Source organism: Amphibalanus amphitrite, unplaced genomic scaffold, assembly GCF_019059575.1.
Source record: "Amphibalanus amphitrite isolate SeventyFive unplaced genomic scaffold, NRLGWU_Aamphi_draft 000239F_arrow, whole genome shotgun sequence".
In the NCBI taxonomy this organism is placed as follows: Eukaryota; Metazoa; Arthropoda; class Thecostraca; order Balanomorpha; family Balanidae; genus Amphibalanus; species Amphibalanus amphitrite.
The window spans coordinates 23,036-48,459 of record NW_024881734.1 but is presented as its reverse complement, the minus strand read 5'-3'; the positions used below and the strand labels follow the sequence as shown (position 1 = coordinate 48,459).

General features: G+C 48.5%; 2 protein-coding genes across 3 annotated transcripts; one reads left to right on the top strand and one right to left on the bottom strand.

The window, feature by feature from the left end:
- Window positions 1-177: 177 nt before the first annotated feature.
- LOC122386067 (far upstream element-binding protein 1-like) lies at window positions 178-18,978 on the bottom strand. 2 transcript variants are annotated; one of them, XM_043374849.1, is made up of 11 exons: window positions 18,855-18,978; window positions 18,313-18,376; window positions 16,939-17,014; window positions 8,703-9,149; window positions 8,125-8,255; window positions 7,311-7,424; window positions 5,523-6,053; window positions 4,455-4,734; window positions 3,491-3,783; window positions 2,691-2,884; window positions 178-2,082 (listed from the first exon to the last, which is right to left on the bottom strand). In XM_043374849.1, the coding sequence occupies exons 2-10, from the start codon at window positions 18,361-18,363 to the stop codon at window positions 2,729-2,731; spliced, it is 2,079 nt and encodes a 692-aa protein (XP_043230784.1). In that variant the 5' UTR covers window positions 18,364-18,376; window positions 18,855-18,978; the 3' UTR covers window positions 178-2,082; window positions 2,691-2,728. The 2 variants fall into 2 exon arrangements, with proteins under 2 accessions (XP_043230784.1, XP_043230783.1); XM_043374848.1 differs by having other exon boundaries at window positions 2,691-2,881; window positions 18,855-18,976.
- Window positions 18,979-19,820: 842 nt separating this feature from the next.
- LOC122386066 (zinc finger protein 628-like) lies at window positions 19,821-25,040 on the top strand. Its single transcript, XM_043374847.1, has 4 exons — window positions 19,821-19,977; window positions 21,343-21,626; window positions 22,143-22,280; window positions 22,487-25,040. The coding sequence occupies exons 2-4, from the start codon at window positions 21,351-21,353 to the stop codon at window positions 23,249-23,251; spliced, it is 1,179 nt and encodes a 392-aa protein (XP_043230782.1). The 5' UTR covers window positions 19,821-19,977; window positions 21,343-21,350; the 3' UTR covers window positions 23,252-25,040.
- The last annotated feature ends 384 nt before the right edge of the window (window positions 25,041-25,424 follow it).

Sequence of the window (25,424 nt, the reverse complement as noted above, 5' to 3'; positions counted from 1 at the left end):
ATCAGTTTCTCTCTGAGCGGACTTGAAAGCGCTATCCGGTAGAACGACCGGCGTGGGCGTGCCGATTTCGCCAATCGTCGAGAAAGAATGCCATCATTTCCAGACATTACGTAACCACCAACCAGGGATGCAAGCCATTCCGAACCCACATATATCATCAAAAACCAAACGTCCACGTTATCACGTAAACCACTCCGTATAGTTTTATTTTTCAATATGGTGCAGACTTACAACACTGAATCGGCAACAGGGCCGTGTCGCCCGGACGAGCCGGCGGGGCGGGCCGGCGGACCGGCCGTACCGCCGCACGGCCAGAGAGTGAGCTGTATTAGAGGTCCGCGCGCGCGCCGCGGCGGGCCACGGGCGCGCACGGTCACTACAACACCGAATGGATGACAGCACATAAATTTTCCGTATGAAAGACTTAGAAAAACGGTCCAAAAACACAACACACACGGATGTCGTCGCTACAGCGTTATCAACTTAAGCACACACTAAGACCCGAACTATGACCTCACAGAAGACCCCGGGGCAGCTGTCAGGTGCCAATCGCTAGTTTCAACACGCACAGGATCACCACGCATATTAGATATATACGGCCGCAGTGGGCCGGCCGGCTGGCTCGCTCGCTCTCGCACGGTAAGTAGGCAGGCGAGTGGTCGGGCGACGAGCGCCCGGCGCCGCCGGCGGCTGCACGGCTCCGAACGGTCGCGACCCTGAGCTAAAGTCCAATATCGTATCGTCACGCTACGCATTGATCAAAAATACCCCATATGCATGTTCATATACATTGTTATCCAGAGCGCAGACACACTAATGCAGCGGCAGCAGCAAAAACACACGGGTAATTGACATATATAGGGGTCGGGGCGGTCGGCAAGACGCGCCTATCCAAAACAGAACAAACCGACCCCGTTCAATACAACTGAACAGACAGGCGCGAGCATGAGGCAAAAATCAACGTCTATGTAATGAGAACTCGGCACGTGACAACTTTCGCTAAGAGATATACGAAAAAATATCAACAACACTCAAGTAATAGTATACGGGACACATGTTTTATACGTCGTCGGCGGGGCGGGCAGCGCGCCGGCCGGCCGGAGCCGGCTGGACGATGGGCCCGCCTACCCTGCTCAGGTACGTGAGGCCGCGGCTCCCGGCCGGCACCCGCGCCCCCCTCTCGCTACATTTGGAACACTGCAATACAGTACGTTGCACATTGGCCCACCGGCCGCGCATAGCAAACGGGTGATGACGTTTCAATTGCTACTTTGTACGCATTTTAATTATTCAACACTAACACTGGGAGGCAGACGAACGTAATGCCTCGCAAGATACGCGTCATTTGTACGCTAGGCGTATTAGATGTGAGGGACGATTCGCCCCAGGGTTGGCGTCATTATTTTGGTCGTGTAATATAAGCACCACAATGCACATGTAGGGACATAGCTATACCATAAGCAATTTCAACACCTCAGTACGTCACGAGATTCACGGCAATCCCACAGTAAGCACGACAAATCAATATTATTTACCACTGAAATGCAAATTCACTAGTGATGGCATACAATTTCAAGAACGACACTGTCGAGATCGAGTCAAAGATTTAAACAGCTCATTGAGTCGGCACCTGACAGCGCCCCGCCCATCCCCCACAGTGACCCGCACAGAGGACACGAGCCGCAGCAGCGCGGCCGACAACACACCACCGAGGAGAGGGGGCCCGCGCGGCCAGAGGCAGCCGCGCCGCCGCCGGCCGGCCGGGGCCGCGCGGAGCGACGGCGCCGCGCGCGGCCGCCGCTCCTCCGGCCCCGGCCAACGCACAGCGCGGCAAAGACGGACAGACAGTTACAACAAATTAAAACAGCGGCGTCACCAGCAGTAGCAACAGCGGCAGCAGCACACGCACACCAGGGCGGGGTGCGGGGCGGCGGCCGGCGCCCTCCGGCCGCCAAGTGCTGCCCCGCGCCCCGCGCAGAGAGATAGAGACAAAGGTGGATGAGTGAATAGCGCAGCGAAAAATCATACACCAACAAAACAACTGGTAGACAGCGTATTCAGCGAACGGGGCACATCGGGTATCTGAAACACACGGACGGGCGGGAACGGGCGTCAGTAAACTCGGCGCCTGAGCGCAAGGACACGGATCCCAAAGGCCAAACATTCGTGGGCAGGGACGGACGGGAGATGGACCAATGGACATCTTGAACGCCAAAAGTCAATGGCCATTGGCTGGCGAGGGGGAACATGTCTGACGTCTGCTGACGACAATAAATTTATGTCGGGCAGCTCGGAATACGAGGCAAATTATAAATGTAACTAAATATGTTTCAGCAAGATAAAGCGTGAGGCAGCGGCTCGCTTATAAAAGCGTTGAGTAAGCAACACTGAAAGGGAAAAAACGTTGGAATCAAAACCCGGCTATAAATTCAAAAGAAAGGCTTGTGTAATCAAAAACACATTACAGAAGAAAAAAATCGCATAAAACAACCTTTCAATAAAGATACAAAACCTACGTGATTGAAATTCAAAATTTACATTTTCTTAAACCCAAAGAGTAGCCATGCAAATTCACTAGCGATGGCATACAATTTCAAAACCGTCATCATTCATCAAAACCGTCTGTTGCGGCCCTCGCGACTGTAGTGGGCCCCGGTGGCTGAGAAGCCCCCATCGCGCGCGGTACTTACCGACACTACAGACAAGTGACCGTCGGTGAGGACCGGCGCTAGTTGTCGCCGGCGCCCGGGTACGCGCCGTACTGGCCGTAGCCACCGGGCGCGCCGGCGCCGTACGCCCCTGCGAAGCTGTGCTGCTGGGGCTGGTAGCCGGCCGGCGCGCCGCCCGCCACGGAGGCCGCCGGCGCCGCCGCAGACTGCTGCTGCTGGCGGGGGAGCAGGGAGGGGCCGGGTTAGACACGGTGGTCGATCGGGGCAGTGCAGACATGATGAAACATTAAAGATTGATTGAAAATTAATCCAGCACAAGGCGAAACATTTATCACTGTCATTAATTCCGAAAGCCGCCGGAAGTCAAATGTGAAAGCAGAATTCGTATCCCATGATAAAATCGGAGAAACTCTCGCCGACTTGGTGGAATGCGAGCTTTATTGGATACGCAGTTGTAAGAAATATGTACATATTAATCACGAGCCGTGCCGAAGAAATATTCGTCATAACTTATAAGCACGTTTATTAACATTTTTAGCTATTCAGCTATCCTGAGCAGTGAGCTGAAACAAATATGGAAAAGTAAAGCTGAACTTTATCATGCCAAAATCCCATGGAAATGTCCTTCTCGGTTGCTCATCTATAATTCAATAACAACGAATCTCACCCGTATTTCCTCCCTCAACAGAAATCAACAATAACCGGACGATTCACCAGCCGGACCGATAATTACGTAACAAGAAACTCACAAAACAAGGAAAACACCGCGCCCCACCGCGCCTCCCCTACGTCACACACACCCGGTCGGCGTGGCCGGTTACCTTTGTCAGTTTGATCTGCTGCTCGAGGTTGGCCGCCTCGGTGACGAGGCCCTGTGATCGGTAGTACTCCACCCACTGGGCGCTGTAGTCGGCCTGAGTGCCGTTGGCGGCTGGCTGGGCGGCGCCGCCGGCCGCCGGAGCGCCGCCCGGGTCGCCGCCGCTGGCCGCCTTCAGCTTGCTCTGCTGCTCGATGGCCTCTGCCTCACGTACCATGCCCATGTTGCGGTAGTACTCGGCCCATTGAGCGCTGTAGTCGGGCTGACCCGGCTGACCGCTCAGGTTCGAGCCGGTCGCTAGAGGCACACAGGGGTGGGATGCATGATCAGTCATTGACAAAAAAGGCATTGACAAACAGTGCATTGCTTAGTACAAACCTCTCCTCTTATCGTTATCAATCCGAACAATCCGGATAATGAGAAATGACTATCAGAACGTCGGCCAGCTAGAAACCATTTCCTTTGAGCCCCCTCTCCATATCCAAACAGGTTGATTAAAAAAAAAAACACACACACACAAGAAGCTGATGAAAAAACAACAGTCCATCTGAACGGCGAGCCGGGTACATATCCAAAGCAATCCTGCCGTCCGTAAGTATGCAATGATAACTAATATGTTGTTTGTATGCATGAACTCACCTGGTGAGCTCTGCGGCTGTCAAGGTGCTGCGCCGGGCGCCTGCCCCTCTGTGTCTGTATTGTATCTCACCTGGTGAGCTCTGCGGCTGTCAGGGTGCCGCGCCGGGCGCCTCTCTATGTCAGCTGTATTGTAACTCACCTGGTGAGCTCTGCGGCTGCTGTCGGGGCGCCTGTCCCTCTGTGTCCTGTACTGTACTCACCTGGTGAGCTCTGCGGCTGCTGCTGGGCGCCTGTCACTCTGTACCTGTATTGTACTCACCAGATGAGCTCTGCGGTTGCTGTCGGGGCGCCGCGCCGGGCGCCTGTCCCTCCCTGTGTATTGTACTCACCAGGTGAGCTCTGCGGCTGCTGTCGGGGCGCGGCGCCGGGCGCCTGCGTGCCCTGGCCGCCGTAGTACTGCGGGTAGTAGCTGTTCCAGCTGTTGTCCTGCTTGGGCGGCTCGTTCTGCTGCTGACCCCACACGCCCGGCTGGTGGAAGTTGTTGCCCCAGCCCTGCGGCGGGTAGCCGCCGGGACCACCCGGTCCGCCCGGGGGACCGCCGGGACCGCCGAACGGTCCGCCCGGACCACCGGGCCCTCCTGGACCGCCTGGTCCGCCGGGACCGTACGGCTGGGGAGGGGACAGCGCATCGGGTCAGTGGGAGGCGGACACGCGGCACGGGACGGAGGTGAATCAACGGCGGGAAAGGCTGCTTAACACACTTAGCGACGGTCGGATAACGCGACATCGTCCTATCAGTCGAGTGGTTCTTGTAAAATGACGGAATGCTAATGATTCAATGAGGCATTATGAGGCCCTCGAAAGATAGTTGGCAACTGAGCGAGTACAGTTTTAGAGAAGACAGCGCTTGACACCTCATGGGATGCGGCGTAGTGTGGATTCGGAGGATGACAAATATTAGTCGATCAACCAGAAAAGATAATATTGCGCTTTACTCATGCCTAATTCCGCTAACGCCAACTACTTTCGGACCTGACAGGTTGAACACCATTTACAATACCATTATTTAATTTCTATTGGGTTATTTAATTTCGGGCGGAGATGGACAGTAGCCGACAATACGACAGTCGGGCTGTCAGATAGAAACGAGCTGGCAGTGTGCCTGCCGGCCACCACTGGCACCCGGTCTCAGGCCCCTGTGGACAGGTGTGTGACCCAGGCCGGGCCGAGACACCGCACTCGGCCCTATCACCCCGGCAACAGCTGCTATCCCACCCACAGCCGACCCGCGATAATGTGGGCGCTATAACTCAGCCGCATTTTATCGCTATCTTATCAGAAACGGCAGCTACCACGTATGTGAGAATCAGATTCCCAGGTTGACCACCAAAAACAGGCATATCAATGAAATAGCAGCCCGCCTTCCCAAAGTCCCCTCCCTATCCATGGGTACTCACTATGCCGACTTTCTCGCAGATGAGTCGTTTGGCGTGCTCCACCTGGTCGGGACTGCCTTTCACCAGGAATATCTTCTCGTTGGGATTGGGCGGCGGCCGGCGGTCGAGCTCGCAGTGCGCTCCCGACTGCATGTTGATGGCCTTGATGGTCTCGCCTCCCTTGCCGATCACGATGCCGCACTTGTTGGCCGGCACGGGGAAGCTGATCTCCTGCTTGCCGTCCCTGCCCATCGGACCGCGGCCGAAGCCGCCGCCGGCTCCGGCGCCGCCCCCGCCCCAGTTGCCGTTCCGACCCCCGCCGTAGCCGCCCATCTGCTGGTCGCGCTTCATCACACTCTCGATCAGATCCTGGACGATCACCTTGGCGTGCTCGATCTGGTCGGGCGTGCCACTGACGGTTGCCGTGCGCTCGTTACGGCCCGAGATGTTCTGCTGAAACTGAATGTTGGCACCGGTGTCGTTCTGGATCTTCTTGATCATCTCTCCGCCCTTTCCGATCACCACGCCGACGGCTGCCTGCGGCACGGTGATCTGAAACACGGAGCGCACAGTCAGTTGGGATGCGGGGAGCCATGGGGAAAGAGCCGCAAAGGCCCGCGACAGGGAGACCGAACAAAATGAGAGAAAAGGGCTCAAGCGTCACGGAGAATGGGCAGAGAGGAAAGGGGAGGGATCCCAGTCACGAAGGCCAGACGAAGGCACGGCACAGAGCATGACAATGATGATTGGGTAGCCGTAACGAAAAAGCTATTGGGACCCACGTGACAGAGACAGCTGGCAGCATTGATAGCTCTGGTACTGAAAAACTGCCAGCATGTCGGGTGATTAAGTCATTGTACGTCAGGAGCTGAATTTGAAAACGCTGGTAAAATACTGAATCGGCCAGCATCGGTCACATTCACTTTAATAAGTTGATTTAATTAAGGACAAGTGACGTCCAGTTTGTGTAAGAATAGCGCGGGTCCGGATTCGAGTAAATGTGTGCCACTGGTCGACGTCAGTCGCCGTATATTGCATGACTCGCTTTGCATGACCGAGTATTTCGGAGAACACCACGTGGCCCGGCCCGGGTTCCCACAGCCGACGGGCGCGCACGGAGCTGTCCACCAATACAGAGGCCAGTAGCGGGCAGTTCCAAAAGCCGCCGCGCCAGCCAGCGCCCCACTACCACTATCAGCCTAATCTCCCAAACTAGTTTGCTGCAAGCTTACCAGTTTGCAAAACAATGCACGGGACACGGAACGCAGTAGATTTCGGGGACCGCCGCCCGGCGAGTCAGCCGCGCCCGTCCACTGACGCCATTCGAGAAATTCCCCGGACGTCATGGGAAAGCGACGTTATCCTACACCATCCGCTATCTGCATACAGGAAAAGATAGCAATCGCGCAGCCTGTACACACAGTAAGGGAACCATTCGCGACGTGTGCTGCCGCCGACGGAAACGAGCTCTCAGCAACTGCCAATGAAGTGTCACAGCATGATAAATAAACAATCGTTTTCGAATTAGGCAACATAAATTACCATGAACATCGAGCCAAAATGAAAAGCAAAGAACCTTTTTGGCGAAATTGACTGCAAACAGCGCGGTAAAATGTAGAATAACACTTTAAAACGCAACAGCCGAATGCCGAACGCCAAAAAGGGACCTGATTACAGCTGATTACCTCGATCAGCCCAGCACGAGCCGGTGTGACACTACTTATGTCGGTGCGCCGATAATGTGACCGCTGTGCACACCCCGGGCACGTGTCTCCAAGGAGGGGGTCGGCGCCCGGCCACTGCACCCACCTCAGCCGTAGTGCCGCCGCCGAAGCCGCGTCCTCCGAAGCTGCCCATGCGTCCGCCGGGCGGGCAGAAGTTGTCCTTTTCGGCCATCAGCTCCACCACCAGCTGTTTGGCGTGCTGTGGGGGCCAGCGCACACCGGTCACAGACAGCGGCGACCGCGGCGACTGACAGCCGCGCCCACGGCCAATCGCAATAACACGGTGACGAAACTCTGCGGCCGGCGCCGCCGAGCGGCCGAGCTGGCACAGAGCGGGCCGCAGAGCGGGCAAACACGGTCCAGACACCGGCGCCGCTACCCGGGGTCAGTGCACGCAGCACAACTGCTCCCGATTTGATGACGATGATTTGGGTGTTTAGGGCACTCGGGCTGCGGTGGGCATCGGACCCCATAATATCATACGAGTATTAGAAAGCGGTCATATCAAACAAAGTTAAAGGAGAGATTTATACACGGCCAGTGATCAGTGCGCAACAAGCAGCCCGAAAGTCGATTTCGCGTGGTTGAGTGTCTGCTATTGAGACAGCTGCAAGCGTAAATCAATCGAAGATGCAGGCACTTACACGACTCAGTTTCCACGTTTCCGTATAGTTGCTAAATCTGATGACACTGAGATCGACAGAAACCCATTGCACCATTGCACGGGTCGGCACTGCAACATATTGCCCATCCCTCCTTGTTTACGATGTTACGAGCATCCCATCGGAATACCCACTGATGACCATAAACAATACCGAGTGAGCCGCGCCCGGGTCGGGGTCACCCCTCCCCCCCCCCCCCCCCTGCAGAGCGGAGGGGAGCGGAACACGCGTGCCTACCTCGATCTGCTTCGGATCGCCGCTGATTCGGAGAGGCTTCTCGGGGGCGTTGGCGTAAATACCGTCCTGTATGACGACCATTTTCGAGCCGCTCTTGTCCTGCAGCTGCTTTATCGTTTCGCCTCCCTTGCCTGTCAACAGACATTGCTTTGTAGGAAAGGCACAGCGGCAGTCTTCAAATCTGCAACAACTTCACTGGATTATAAATTATTCGCTTCTGGGAAGCAAAGCTAGAAACTGACACAGAACTGACATCTTTATTTTTAGAACGGAAAAAGACCGTCACCGGCAGAATAACAAACGGAGTCCTCCATTCCATGTTGTTGCGTGTATCCATGAGCCAATGGCTCAGAAGATAATTATGTAAGAAGTTTGAATAGCATTTCCTGCATCACTGGTGAATATGTAAAATAGCACTAACAACAACTCCAAACCACAAGTCAGCAGCCGCTGACACATCATCTCCAATACACATGTCGTCGTCGACTGGGAGACCATCTCCAGTCCACAGATCGACAGTCAGTCACTCAGTCACGCGGAGAGCCGTCTCCGGCCTACCACACGCCGTCGCTACTCACCGATGATGAGTCCGACCTTGGAGCTGGGCACGATCATCTCGTCCGTACTCTGGCCGGGCTGGTCGCCGCTGCCCACCATCATGTCGCCCAGGCCGCCGGCGCCGCCCATCATCCGGTCTCGGTCGCGCTCGTTGGCGCGTGACGCCACGATGGCGTTGATGAGCTCCTTGGCGCGCTCGATGGCAGCGCGCGAGCCGGTCAGGGTGCACAGCCGCTCATTGCTCATCTCCATGGCCTGCGGAGACATCTGGATCTTGGCGCCGCTCTCGGCCTGCAGCCGCGATATGGACTCGCCGCCGCGGCCGATGATGAGGCCCACCATCCGGTCGGGCACCGTCATGTCCTCAGACTCGACGCCACCGACGCCGCCGTTGTCGCGCATGGCCGCCAGGCCGGGCCCGGCGCCGAACGGGTCGCCCATCACCGGCGGCCGCTTACCGTCGGGGCCTGAACCATCAGCGGGCGGTCAGTGGCGCCGGAGGGGCGTCCCGAGTCAGTGGCTGACTGTTACAACCAGAGAGGTCTCCTCCTATCACGGACTGCTCTGCTGGATTCAGGTAGACGATGGAACTACACGTTGGAGGTTGATATCTGATAGGAGAGGCCATCTAAGGCAAGGACACGAGTGGGGACCTGAACTTAACCCTCGCCGGCACAGGCCATTTTGCGTCCTTCGACGGCACAAGGGGGGAGTTGGTACGACCCCCCCCCCCTCGCGTTTGGCCCCTGATCGAGCTAGAGCTTCGCGGAAAAAACGAGCGTGTTGCCCGTCACGAGAGGAAGCCGATGATACCCAATTTTAAGGTCCCAGGTCATCGGGTGACCTTCCAGGTCAGGTCAATGACCCGAAAACCGGGAAAATCGGGACCTGTTAGAAGTCGTTAAGTGTGGCTGCTATGTGCTTTTTCGGGGTGCTGATCACGAATATCGTGTTAGTTTTGATCAGAGATGATGTATTTAAGCATTTAGACCAGGTCGGGTCAGGTCAGGTCAGGTCAACCGGTAGGGGTTGTGACGGGTATTCGTAATACGTGTCAACCGCCTCTGACAGCTTCGTAACATGTTACGAAGGCACCAAAACTACTTCGTAAATGTTCAAATGGCTGCTAAATTCGAATTCAGCTCCAAAAACTAGCCTAGAAACATGTAAAACTCGAAAAAGTGAACCGAGGTCACCCGAGGTCACCAAAGGTCAATGACCTGACCTGACCTTCAGGTGACCTTGACACCCACCCTAATGTATGGGAGCAGCATCAAATCACATGTTTGAACGTTTGAAACCACGAAAAGCTTGCAAACGCGCGGCTAATGCGAGCCGACATACGCCGAATCGCGATTTCGGCCAAACATGGTCACGGAAAAGAGGTCACAGGTCAAAGGTCATTGGGGTCAGGGTCATGAAATTTTCAGGGTAGGTGTAAAATCGATCAATGCGAGGGTACTGAAAGTTTCGTCGCGATCGGCCGCTTTTTACGCGAGTTATTCGCGAAAAACCTTAGGGGGGTTGCATCACCCCCCCTGTGCCGGCGAGGGTTAAAGTTTAAAAATTGAAAGTACATAATGGTGACAATTATTTTGTTTTAAAGGGAAACGAGAAGCATTTGGTTTAATGCTTAGAAAATGGAACTAAACATAGCTTATGTAAATCCTTCACTTTACAATTTTGGTATATTATCCTTCTAAATGACTATATATGAATTTATCAATATATCTTAATTTTTATATATAGAAGTGGAGCTTACATAAACTTTGTCATAGGTATCCAATGGAAATAAGGTTTTTGCAACTGCTGACAAGTGATGCAAAAATTTCCTTATTGATCCAACAACCATAAGGCATAAGCACACCAGGTGAAATTAAATATAATAGGTGGAAGACAATAGAGAGCACAGCAACATTAACAAGGCAGTTGCTGGGGTATTTCGCCACCCACCGTTTGCTGGGGGGGGGGGGGGCGTTAAACGCCCCCAGCCGATAACTCGAGAACCAATAGGCGCAGCGAAACGCACGAGGCGGCAAACGAAAGAACGCGACGAGACGCTTCAGATGAGTACTTTAAAGTTGAATTTTGAGGTCACAGGTCGGGTCAAGGTCAGGTCAAACACCTGAAATCGGGCTTTCAGTAGCATGGACTTCAGGACTTCGCAATGGGCGCCTCTCGTCATAAACTCTGTCAAAACGGTGCACAATCCATCACACAAGGCCTACAAGAGTGTCAGCTCCATGTAGGGGTCAGTCAAGCATAGGGTCAACCGGGTAGGCACATGATTCCAGGACAAAAAGTCAAAAGACAAAATGTCAAAAGACAAAAAGTCAAATGCAAAAAGTCAAAATGGATAAAAGTCAAATGGAAAAAAGTCAAATGGATAAAAGTCAAAACGGATAAAAGTCAAAAGCAAAAAAGTCAAATGGCAAAAAGTCAAAATGGCGAAAAGTCAAAAACGCAAAAAGTCAAATGGCAAAAAGTCAAAATGGCGAAAAGTCAGAAACGCAAAAAGTCAAAAGCAAAAAGTCAAATGGCGAAAAGTCAAAATGGCAAAAAGTCAAAAACGCAAAAAGTCAAAAGCAAAAAGTCAAATGGCAAAAAGTCAAAATGGCGAAAAGTCAAAAACGAAAAAAGTCAAAAGCAAAAAGTCAAATGGCAAAAAGTCAAAATGGCGAAAAGTCAAAAACGCAAAAAGTCAAAAGCAAAAAGTCAAATGGCAAAAAGTCAAAAAACGCGAAAAGTCAAAAGACAAAAAGTGAAAAAAACGGCAAAAAAGTCAAAATGATAAATATCAAATGGAAAAAGTCAAATAAGAAAAAGTCAAAAGTAAAAAGTCATACATCTAAAAAACCATAAGACAAAAGTCAAATGATCAATGTCAAAATTCCTAAAAGTCAAAAACCATAAGCCAAAAGCAAAAAGTCAAAACCGCAAAAGGTCAAATTAATAAAAGTCAAATGGAGACAAGTCAAAAATCAAATATGTACAAAGTCAAAAGAAAAAAGTCAAATATTAATAATTTGTATTGTCTTATTGTAAAACGAAACTAAAAAAAACCTTAGTCAAAGCCACTTGAAGTGAAAACGGTTAAATTCAAATGGAAATAAGATAAACAAGACATCGTCAAAAGTCAAGAGCAGGGCTGCGGAGTCGATGGATTTTCGGCGACTCCGACTCCGACTCCGACTCCGGCTTTAAAAAACCAGCTCCGACTCCGACTCCGACTCCGGGCAGAATTGTCGACTCCGACCGACTCCAACTCCCGACTCCGACTCCGCAGACCTAGCAGGGCTGCGGAGTCCACAGATTTTCGGTGACTCCGACTCCGACTCCGGCTCGGGTTTCTAAAATCGACTCCGACTCCGACTCCGACTCCGGTCACAACTGCCGACTCCGACCGACTCCGACTCCGACTCCGACTCCGACTCCGACTCCGCAGCCCTGGTCAAGAGTCGTTCATTGTATCATTGTAAAACATATGTATCAACCCTCGCATGACCAGCGGGTCGAGGCGACCCGTGACGCTTTCTCGCGATAGCTTCCGAACGACGCGGCGGATCGTGATGAGAATTTGCAAAGCTGATGGGGCAACCCTTGCGCATATTTTAGTACTTGATGCCGGCATCACTACCGTGTTGCCTTGGACCAGAATCGGAGGCGAAAATGTTTGGAATGAGTGAGGTTCGAACCCGCGACCTTTCTATTTGTAAAGAGTTTTTTTTTGGTCATATCACGTGCTACGTTTATGCTAGAGCGCTCATTCTTTCGGCATCTTGTAGCGCTTCTCGAGTTCTATCAGTGTGCCAAACTGCCAAGTTTCATGGTGCTAGCTCAATAGATGACGGTTTTAGAGCGTTTTCCGTGAAAAACGTTTTTTGCCTCTGGCACGTGCAGCTTGCACCCCTCCGGGACCGAACCCCCCTAGGATGAAGGTTCACTATGGGGAGCATGTGGCCTGTGAGTATGGCGGCTGTATCATCATCCGTTTGGCCTGTAGCCCTGACAACAAATTTTTGCAGAGCCCCACGTAGCGGCACGTGACACGTGACACGTGGCACGGATCGCCACGTGACCGACGCTATCGTCTTTCCGGCGGATCGTTGCGTCTAATGGTACCAACCCCGTCCCGATCGGACCAGCCGTTTCGGCGCTAGGACCCAAAATGCTCGACAGACAGACACACACACAAACACACACACAGACTCACAGGCCCGAGCCAACTTTTCCGCAGCGACCTCCCAATGGGAATCTTCGTTCGCTCGGGCGCGCTACGCGCGCCCTCGCTCACTACGATTCTGGATAAAAATTTTTGACCAGGTCAGGTCACAAGTTATGATGTCATAAGAGATACAGCCTCCGGCTGACTTTTCAATGGAATGATATTTTACCACAAATAGGGGAAGCCGGGGGAAGCCCGGCATAGTAAGCTCTTTTTCATTTTTATTACATACCATACGTGCTGTATAAAATGTTGATATCCTGCTAGCTAGCTAAGTTCATTGGCCGTGTTTTCCCAAAAATTCGGTTTCGTGGAATAAGTATAAGGTTGAGAAAATCGAGTTTTAAAAAAGTGTTGATTTTTCTGGGGTAAGCCCGGCATAGGGGTAACGCCGGCCACCTCCCCAGCGCTTTACAACGAGTTGATGAAACCGTTATGTGTTTTCCAAATATTAACGGAAAGTGAAATATTAAGGTACTGATTAGCTCTGGACATCTTAGAGTTTATGTCACTACTGGTATTTTAGCTAGCGTCTACTACATATACAGTACAGGTCGATGAAAATCGTGATGCAAAATTGACAAAAAATGTGTATTTCAAAATTCCTTAAAATTTATTTTTCTTTTTACCTTAATGCATCATATTGCATATCATTCGACTCAGCTGATGAAGAAGAACACAACGACACCATTTTTGAAGCTCTAGCTTCACTGTCTGTCGCGTTATCTGCAAAAACGTAGTTTGACCCTAGTTGACCTTAAGTGACATGACTGGCTTTGTCTATGATAACATGTTTATTTTCGAAATTTATCTTTGATCTAGGTGTAAACCAAACCTGCTCAGTACCTATTATCTCATGGAAAACAGTGGTTTAGTGGCATTGCTCTCGGTTGGGGGTAAGCTTGGCCACTCGCCCGGGGTTACCCCAATGTGCTAATTTTTATTTTAGAACAGCGATATTCGAAAAAATGTCATACTTAAGCCAGCCTGCCTCGTCACCCCTCACTACAAACACTTAAACGGTCCTTACATAACATTCGTATAAATATTAGTACTGTATGGTACAACATTAACAGTGCAACATATCTCACTTTTTAGCTAAAAACCCTTAAAATATCATTTTTGCGCTATAACTTTAACAATATGCAATTTTTGTCAGCCTTAACTTTTTTGCTGGCGTTACCTTAGCTGCCACGCTGAAAGGACAAACAGTTGAGCATTTTATTGTGAATAATTTAGCCGGAAACGGGGTGGCCGGGCTTCCCCCGCGCCCGGGCTTCCCCCGGCTTCCCCTAGATGAGGCGTTATTGATACAAATTAAAACCTTTTATGTTGTTTTGGTCAGGACGTTATACGATACCTATCCCTGTGCAATGTGCATTCCAACCATTGACCCCGAAAGGTCATCTGAGGTGAGCGGGCTCGATTAACCTCACCTTTACCCAAAATCACGTTTTTTGTACTTTTACGGTTTTCCCAAGTGGTGGATTCGAATATGATTCTCTCTCTCTCTCTCTCTCTCTCTCTCTCTCTCTCTCTCTCTCTCTCTCTCTCTCTCTCTCTCTCTCTCTCTCTCTCTCTCTCTCTCTCTCTCTCTCTCTCTCTCTCTCTCTCCCTCTCTCTCTCTCTCTCTCTCTCCCTCTCTCTCTCCCTCTCTCTCTCTCCCTCTCTCCCTCTCTCCCTCTCTCCCTCTCTCTCTCTTTTTTTATTTTGAGGTTTTGGCTTTTCACCAGGGCCTCCTCTCAGGGGCGACACTTTCCGAAAATTATTGGTAGGGCTCTAATGTAAATTTTTGCCAATTCAAAGCGATTCTTTCCACGCAACGCCATAGGCATAATATTAAATTTCCAAAATTATTGGTAGGGCTCGGGCCCTACCATGCCTATACAAAACGACACCCATGCCTCCTCTAACATGTTAACTGCGGGAGCTGCAGCCCCCGCAGTCATCCTCCAAACTGGTCACTGAGGGGTACCTTAGTCATTTTTTAGTCTTAGACGTTTTTTGGTAGGGGTTACCTTAGTCATTGCCCGTGATCGGGCCCCCCAGTCAAAACTGCTTAGAGGAGGCACTGCTTTTCACCCTCTCCCATGGGGGAGGGGCTGCCGCCGCCCGGTGCTCCGCGCACCACGGACGCCACGCGAGCGCTGCTGGCGCGGCGGCGCGCACTGCTCGGCCCGCGCGCCGAGTATACGATGGTGAACCGGCAGTGTCGAGCGGCCATCAGACGTGACCATGCGGCATACTATGCTGACCAGCTGCGTGAGGCAGGACCGGCGAGGATGTAGACAGTGCTGCGGCCGGTGATCGGGGCGGGGAAAAGTGTCGCTGCTGCTGCGCCAGCGTGCACGCCGGAAGCGCTCAACGCGTATTATGTGAGCGTGGGCCCCACCACCGCAGCCAGCGTCCCTGCCCCGCTGCTGCGGACCCCGGTACCTGTCAGAATCCCTCGCGTACTCACATGTTCCTTACAACTTCAGTGGATAGGGTACGTTGCGCTGTATAATATTTTTCAAAAGATGAAAAGATCGATGCTTCGACTTTTATCCTTTTGACTTTTTATTTCAGACTTTGACTTCGACTTTTCTATTTTATACTTTTTTCATTTTTTGACTTTTTGTCTTTTGACTTTTACCCGTTTTGACTTTTTACTTTTGACTTTTTGTCTTTTGACTTTATTCCGTTTTGACTTTTATCCTTTTGACTTTTACTCGTTTTGACTTTTTGTCTTTTGACTTTTTTCCGTTTTGACTTTTATCCTTTTGACTTTTTACTTTTGACTTTTTGTCTTTTGACTTTATTCCGTTTTGACTTTTTGCTTTTGACTTTTTGTCATTTGACTTTTTGCGTTTTTGACTTTTTTCCGTTTTGACTTTTATCCTTTTGACTTTTTGCATTTTTGACTTTTTGTCATTTGACTTTTTGCGTTTTTGACTTTTTGCTTTTGACTTTTTGTCATTTGACTTTTTGCGTTTTTGACTTTTGCACATTTTGACTTTTTGCTTTTGACTTTTTGCATTTTTGACTTTTTGTCATTTGACTTTTTGCGTTTTTGACTTTTGCACATTTTGACTTTTTGCTTTTGACTTTTTGTCTTTTGACTTTTATCCGTTTTGACTTTTATCTTTTTGACTTTTATCCCGTTTGACTTTTTGCATTTGACTTTTTGTCTTTTGACTATTTGTCTTTTGACTTTATTCCTTTTGACTTTTTGTCCGGTTACCTAGGCACATATCCCCGAAAAGCAAAACTGATATTCGCAGCCTGTGACACATGTTTTATGGGTAATTTGGGGCGTAGAACACGATGGTCACATTCATTTTATCATATGTGTACGGGTTTGGCTAAAAAAGTTCAATTTAAGAAATACATGTATCACGGTCGTGAAGAAGTCACGAAAAATTACCAAGATTCAGTTCAAGATTTTGGAAAATGCGGAACGATAATCAATAATCGAAGATAGCCATTTGATTGTTCATGGTATTGGCAGTCTAATGACGTTTACGGTATGTCTGTATGTCTATTCTGTGATTTTATATGATTTTTTGAACATATGCCGTTTTTAATCGTAAACTCAGAAATCATGACGTCATTAAAACCTCGATATCTCAAAAATTTTTCCGACCGATTTTTTTTTTTGAAACTTTGTCACAATAAACTTCAATTAATTCCCTACAGGTAAACAAAATTTGGCGCGCCTGCGGCGCGCCGTTTTTATGCTATAGCCCGGCGAAAAAAGTGGGGGCGTTTAACGCCCCCCCCCCCCCAGCAACTCGCGGGTTAACAAGACAGTCTCAAGGTCTACATATTAATTATTATACTTATTGAATATTAACCATAAACAAAATGATCTGCACATAAAAGGTAAAATTTAGTCATAATTCATTTCATACATGCAGGGAGATAATTGAAGAATTTGTTCCTTATTAAAACTCCATTTTCCCAGATGAAGACATGCCATTCAGCAGCACTGCATGATCCATGTTATTATAAAAAAATGCAAACATCACATAACTATGTGCCATACATACCCATATCCATGTCTGAGTTGTGGAATCTTTTCTGATTCAGAGGGTCAACTGCAGCAGGATTGACAAGAGCAGCAATCTAGAGAGGAAAACAGAACACAATTTAATTATAATCTAAACAGGCACACATAGGTACTGAGTTGTGCTAAAAAAGTGCAGTACACAGTTTTAAACCAAGAAAAAACAAAAGGTGGTGTCATATGTTGTCAAGATATAGTTAAGGAACAGATACAGGTAAGTTTAAGTAAATTGAAAAGGCCAATCAAAATAGACACAAGCAATGGCACTCATGTCTTAATAAAAAGCTGTGAAGCAAGCCAGTGCCTTCTTATAAAAAGAAGAAAAACGGCAACAATAGAAATTAAGCAGTTAAGAACCTGTCTTTTTATATCTGAATCATGAATGTGGAATGAGGATGCAGAATTCAATCGAGTAATCAAAGAATATGCAATTGTTGGAAACTTCCTGGATATCAATTCAACTCTTATTGTGCATTTGAATACAAATATTGCAGTAAATATGAATACAATTTACATTGGCTGAATTGTAGAGGTTAGGCAATAGTTGGCAAATATATGCCTAACATCTCAACTCATAAGATAAACTCTTGTTGGTAGTGTTTAGCAGAATTTAAAATGATCACTTTAGAAAAAAAATAAATATGGTAACACATTTTTTTCAAAACAAGGATAATGCTGCTTGTAAGGCCACCTTGAATGGGTTGGTAAGAGGCACCCAGCAATGGTTTCTTGCAATCACCTAAGGTTTTCTTAGATTAACTTATCTTCACAAAATTATTTTCACCTTCCACAGAACCAGTTGCTGATGCTTGTATATGACAAAGCATTGAAAAATCACACAGTTTAACATGAGAAAATGGTTGGTCTTAAAAAATTTAAGTGAAAGCAAGAATACCACATAACTTGGGCTTGAATATCTTTTGGCAAGTACTGTCAATGCAACAAGCTTCGCTTAGTGGGAGGCTCTGTCCTTGTGAATCCTTACAAGCCAAAGGTTCAGACTAAATTTATTTTTTTAAAGGTACCCAGTAATACATTCACAGAGCAAAATATTCTCCCCAGATATCTGCCAATATATATACTTTAAGCACTTTCAATAACACAGGATTTTGAATACACAAGCTTAGAAAAGTGTCATCAGACATTTTAAAAATTAAAGCATGGATGTCTGATTTGCCATGTTCACTCTTCCAATGCCAAGCCTGCCCTGGAATTACTTATTGTTTAAACCTGTAATACAAGCTTTAAAATACAAGCTGAACCATGATGCCAGTTTGGCAAATAGTGATTTATAATAAATTATACACAATTATCAATATGTTGGTATAAGCAAATGAAACAATGCATGTTCACTGACCTGAGATTGACTCTGCATGTCTGCAGAGTCACAAGCAGGCAACCACTCCATTTCTGTATTTGATCTGTGACACCAAACCATGCACTGTCAGTTTAAAATAATTGTGGTGACTTAAAAATACGAGATTAACCCACTTCATGAAAATTATTTGGTTAGGTATAAATGCAACAATTTCATTCTGATCAACCGAAGACCAGATGGTCAAAAAAATGTTAATGAAGTAACAACCCCTTACAGCAAATCATATTTGTGAGAACAGCACATGCTACAAGGTTGTCAGGCACGCGCCATTTACGTCGACGGCACGGGCTTTCCTTCAATTTATTTGAGAACAGGCGCCAGTAAGAAGTCAATATAGAGTTCTGAGTATTTTAGAGATAGCATCAAGTTTATATCATCTCTTTCAAGCCTTGGAAAGGAAGGCGACAAGCATTCGCATCCTCCAAAACGTGCACGACAGCGATCGACCTTTTTGTGTCTTCAGCAAAACTTCAGACCTCACTCCTCGAGTACAATAGCATGAGAAACAATTGACAATTTACCTGCTATTCTCCCTGCCCAAAAACAACGAAGATAGAGTTCCTATAAAAGTTGCTAAGACTTCACAGATGTTCTACAGACATAACGCAATGGGCATCCAATGCCGGTCCCACGCACGCGCACAACGCGTCACACCCCTACGGATGTGACGCTTCTTGTGAAAATTAGAGATGGGTAAAGACAAATTTTTTACTTCTCTCGGCGTCAGTGCGGAGGAAAATGAATGATATTTTTCAAAATTACAAACAAATTGAACGCAAATACTTAAACATCGAGCATCAAAATACTAAAATGCCATTAAATCTGAGAAAAAAAAACTAAAAATATGTTGAGTACTTCTGGTACTTAGTACTTGGTACCACAATCAAGTATCAACAAAAAAAGCTGTAACTAAATTATACATGGCTCTCTATATCTAAAGTCTCCTTGACACTTTTTCCGTATTTGACCCTAGATAGCCCTGAAAATGCGAATAGAATGCAAAAATATACAAAAAATTACGTTCATGATATTAACAGTCTTGAACTCATGCCAGCGTGCTTTCACGGCTCACGCACTCGCAGGCTTTCTCGGCGGGGTCCAATGCAGCTAATAGACCGGTTTACATAGGGTTTGTTGCAAGCTTATATCTCCGTCCGTGATGTTGCAAAAGATGCCAATGGTGCTTAACAATTTACAAAATGATCCCCTCTAAATATTTGAAGATCACTGCATCGAAATTATCGCCAAATTAACGAGCTAGAGCCTCGTCAAAAATGCTATGTAAACCGGGTTAATGTCAGGCACTCCTCAGAAAGCAGACACTTTGTTGCCCTACATAATTTTAAATAAATGCCTTTCATTTTAAAATGTTTCGTTGCACCTTAATCATTGGTCTGGTTTTGCTGCAGCCCTTATTAGCATAGGTGAAGGTTTACGGTGAAGGTATTTATAACGGTACCGTAATTTGGTAGCACTTGAAATGAGACATAAATGACGACTCTCTCCGTTTCATTGGCCTCTCAAAATCAACACAAATATGAAGGTCGCTTCGGGATGGGTGTTAGGTCGGCATGTAAAAGTGAAATAACGTGGCTTATAATGTAGAATTGTTGTTTTACCGCACTCAGGCAATTTATATAGAGGGTAAGAAAATCAGGCACCCACTTCACGGTTTCAATATCATCCTTGATTCGCGCTGGGAGTTGATGAAAAACGAAGGTGCTTCCAAGTTCCACTCCACACCAACACTTCAGCTTACTTTTTATTGACGTGTACTGACACGTCAATATCGATGTTATTAGTTGATTTCAATTTTGATTTGTGTGTAGATAGCTACCTACCTTCACATCATTTTTTGGCTCAGGATATTTTCTTGTGCGTAAGCCGTAATGTGGTCACAGACGTAAAGGTCCCCTCTGCAGATATTTGTTAATTTATGATTTTGATTGGACCATCATGTCTCTGACCCTCAATATGATTACAGTTTATCTGTTCCATATATCAAATATCAATGGTCATACACAAGGCAGAGAGTATGCATGTTGATTGTTGATTACCTAGGCAAGTAGGGTATTAGTAAGCCTGGTGTCCCAGTCCCAGGAAGATGCCAGATTGGGATGACGGAGATATATAGATCAAAACAAACCTAACCTGACCTGACCTAACCTTACCTACAACCTACAAACCTACAACCTACCCTACAAACCTACGACGTATAACGGTATCTGGCATCTTCCTGGGATGCCAGGCTTACTATACCGGTAAGAACCTAGGTATAGACACACTATGGGATTGACAGACACATTGGGTTCCCTTTTTTCAGTAGATGGCTACCTTGGTTCAGGTTACTGGTAGGATAACTATAATAGGTGGGGGATTTTAAGGAACTGTGGATGTTTGGGCACTGCAAATCCAATGTGCCAGCATGCCAGTTAGACTTCGGCCTTTGGACCTGGGGTCAACAGATCTCACAGAGGTTGAGGTTACTTGCCCTGCTTATCAGTTTGTAGGTAATCTTTTAGTGTTCCATTTACAAATTTGGACTTCATATTCAGTGCTGCATTTTTTGTTGATTTCCAATGATTCCAGCCTAGAAGGTGTCTAGTGCACTGGCACTGGCAGATTCAGGGGGCATTTGGGGTAAATGTGTTTCTGGGGTGCCCAAAATTGAAGACAATCTACCATCACCTAGAAAATTATGGAAATGAAAGAAGTTTGTTAGCAGAAGTTTGCTGTTAAATCATGCAGTAGTGTATAGTGAATCAAAATCCAAAGACTAAATTTGGAGCCTTTTGGGGTTATGCCTGCAGCATCCAATGCTTAGGTACCTTTCCGGATATGCTTATGATCAGGTGTGAATTAATTTTAATGGATTTTTTTCTCTGCAACTGCTATTGATGTTTGTGCAGCTGGTCAACACTACCTACTGCCATACCTTACCGCCTTACCTTATGGTGTTTGGTCAAAATGTATGTGGTGCACTAGTTAACAGTTTGTTTGGGTCCACAGCTGCCACCATGATGGAGGACCTGGGCACATATCTGTCCCAGGCGGGGCCAAACGGCTGCATGGCTTCCTACCAGGAGCCGCTGCCGCCCCACGCCGGACCCGACTCGCGCTGCATCCTGTGTGACTCTTACATCACGTGCGCTGACGAGCCGCCCACCGGTGTCGACATCAACGGCTTCCGGCTTCCGAGCACGCAGGAGACTCTGGCGGAGAAGCTAGACACGGTGGTGCACCCCGGCTGTGGGGTGTCGCTCCACACAGCGGCCCACCACTGGCAGATGAAGGTACGTGCTAATGCCGGGCGTTACACCCCGCGATGGTTATTCATGGACGCAAGGTGGCTGTGACAATTGTTTTGCGATCGTATGCTTATGTTACAAAATATATCATTTGTAAGTTGTAACAATAAAGAATGTAAGTAAGGTGGTTGTGGCAATTGTTTGGGATTGTATGCTTATGTTACAAAATATATCATTTGTAAGTTGTAACGATAAAGAATGATTTGCTAGTGTTTGGAAACTGAGAAGTTATTGATCACTTAAAACGGGAATATAATGTTTTTTATATGATATTCACGGATATTTGAGGTTAAATCATTAACTGTTCTTGGTGACATTACGAGACCTTACCAATGACGGAAGGATTAACTGATCAGGAAGTGCTATAAATCGTGTAAGAGTAATCTCAAATGTATGAAAGTAGCATTCTCCCATTTGGTACATATATGTCGTTTTGAAGCACTCATGTCCCGCTGGAATTGTTACTATGTCGCAGGCTAATGTGGCGTTTCTCTTTTCCAGTATATTTGTATGGCGTGTTCTGCCGTCATCATGACACTGGACTCGTACGAAACTAAGATTCTAGAGATTCGGGAGGAGATCAAGCGAAAGTTTCTCGACATGATGAAAATTCGAGCAGAAAAGTTCGGAGCACTGCAGGTGAGAAAATACGATTTACTCATAAACTCGACTTAGTCTCCTTAGTTGTTACCGTCACAGTTCATAGACACTGACTACAGCTATACATCATGGGCATTTGAAATCTTATCTCCGTCCCCACTCAGGCGTGAGTAACACGTTTTTGTTACACCGGGCTCCCAGCTGTACTAGGTCGAATAACCGGACTTCCCCGTTTATGCCGGCAGCCCCTCCCGCCGCCGCTGCCGTCGCCGGCTGAGCGCGTCTCCTCTGTGAAGCGGGAGCCACGGGAGGAGGCCGGCGCCGCCGCCGCGGTGGTCGCCGCGCCCGCCGGCGCTCCGGAGGAGACCAGTGAGGAGCGCCTCGAGTGCGAGGTGGATCTGCACTGCGCTGACCCTCTGCCGGCCGCGCCCAACGGCGTGTCGCCGCCCGGCTCCGAGACGGAGCTCACCTGCGGCGCCTGCAACAAGAGCTTCCGCAACAAGTACAACCTGAAGCGGCACAGCACCGTGCACGCCGGCGTGAAGCCGTTCAGCTGCGAGTTCTGCGGCCGCGCGTTCCGGCTCAAGGACCATCTGAAGACGCACACGCGGTGCGGCCCGGCGGCGGCGCCGCTGCAGTGCGCCCCGTGCGGCCTGACGTTTCCGTGCTTCACGTTGTACTCGGAGCACCGGCAGCAGTACCACAGCGAGGGCGGCGACAACCCGTGCCGCCACTGTGAGTTGGTGTTCACGACGGCCACCGAGCTGCGCCGCCACTGCCGCCAGCAGCACCCGCACCCTGTCAAACAGGAGTTCCGCTGCTCCGTCTGCGGCCGGGACTTCCCCAACGGCTTCAACCTGCGCCGCCACCTGCTGATCCACTCTGGTGAGCGGCCGTTCGGCTGCGACCTTTGCGGCAAGCGCTTCACGCAGCCCTCCATCCTGAAGAAGCACACCCGGGTGCATGACAAGAAGCCGCCGGAGCTGAAGGAGCTTCTCACATCGATGTAAGCAGCCCGAGAGGGTGGTGTCTCACCTCGATACTCTGGGGGTTCCCCGGGTGGACGGCGGGCTCCCGGGGTGTTCCCGGGCGCCGACAGGACGGGCCCAATCGGGTCAGGGCATCCTCTCCCCCGTGGCCCATCGCATGCTCATTTATCGATGGTAGCTGCCTGGTCGAGCTGTCCCCTGATACTTTCCGTTGAAGACTAGTTCAAATCGCTCGCGTCTGTTCAGGTTCTTTGGAGTAAGTGTTTGGATCCTCCTGTTGCTAGAGTGATAGTGTTGGATGTTTGCGGTCAGGAGCTGCTTTAACACCTTTTTAGATGTCTTTTTTTTGTGTCGCTACCGCATTCACTTACTTGTTTTTGTTTCAAGGGTCGTTGTGAGTTTATTCAGTTCAGTTTTGACCATGTTTCATAACAGCATCATTGAAGTATTGTTTGTTAGAGAAAAGAAGTTATCGATGTTATTTTGTCTGATTGTTTTGCTGTGTTACAGCCAGTCTCAGATTCTTTTGTGGTTGTGTCGACTGATAAGACTCCATTTTTGTTGTGCATTTCCAGCTTAGCTGTTGCTTTATATTGTTTCTCGTATTTCAGCTGTTTGTTGTGGGGGTGACTGATATTACTGCTGGTCGGTTAGGACATGCCGACCGTATCCTGTGCCAAACTGTCGGGGCATGTTTATCCCGTGCCGAAACTTCCTATGGGTATTGCCGTATTGCACTTCGGATTCACATAACTCTTTTCAGCTGACCCCGTATTTCAGTATTACACGAAAAATTATTTGCTAGATGAACCTAGCTAGATGCTATTTGCTAGATGCGTCCAGTTTACCGTACTCTGCTAAAACAGAATATCCTGAATCTCGAGATGTAACCTTCTAAGACAATGTGTTCGTAAATAATGTAAACTACTTTGGGCAGCTCTGTAGTAACAAATAGTCATGGTTGGTTTTACCTGATATCTCACGTTAATTGTGGGTTATGGCGCAATGCCCGACCTTACGAACCGATGCGTCACTGCCATGTCACCTGTTAAACCGCAATACGGAAGAATATCCATTGAAGAGTACCTTTTCTCTCATTCGCTTCCATTGCCCTGTTGTTTCGGCTGCCAGTGTAGAGCAGTTTCGTCTGCCAGTGTAGAACTCTTGTGTATCCATTTCTGCAGCGTTGATCGTTCGTGGTATGACAGCGTGCTGCGCTCTGAGAGAGCCATTTCATGTTCCCGTCTGGGTGTACCCATCCTCGCTCGATCTAATCTATGGTATGACGGATACTATGTAGCCCGTCGAACGTCATTTTCGTGTAGCGATGCCGACTTCAGCCAGTGGACGTTAGGGCTGCGTCTGTACAGTCCGGCGCCCCCGTTCGACTCGAGCGTTGTGAGCTAAGGCGCGGGCACCTGAGCGGCTGTTCTCTTCCCTCCCCCGCGCGTGGGACCGGACTTCCTGAGGGCGTCTCTCAGAGGGCGGTGCGTGTTGAGTGAGTCCGTGACTCCGCTCCCACGAGGTGCAGAGTCAGTTCTCTGGCGAAGACGGCACCGGACCGCTAGTAACATGGCGCATTAGGGCTCGCGCCTCGTTTCCGTAATAATGTACAATCGACTCTGTCATAGGTGATGTGGTCTATGATATCTGATAGCAACTTCCACTGTTGGTCGCTTTTTAACAATGCGTTTATTTTATAACTTATTTTTTGTTGGATCTGTCCGTGTTAGTTGGTGATGCTGGTGTGTGGAGCTTAGGAATCGTTCTTACGAATTAGCTAGAAAGAATAATATACGACGTTCTGTCAGCATTTCTTTTCATGATCGATACGGATGGCGACGTATGGAAATTAACGCATCTGAATTGCCAGTGATTTTCCTCTTCACAGGTTAAGGTGTACTAAAACCATTAAATGTCATTCGGCTGTTCATTTCGGTCTGCATGGATGGTTTACTTTTCGTTATACGCGATATATATATATATATATATATATATATATATATATATATATATATATATATATATATATAGCGTCGCCCCCCCCCCCCCCCCACCCACGCGGGATGGACGTGGGGTTGGATGGACGACGAATTTTTTGTTCCCCTTGGGTTTTCATGAATAACTTGGTCGAAAACCCCAGTTTTGCACAGATAATCCTGCTTCCGTAGTTTTAAGCATTTTAACGTATCCT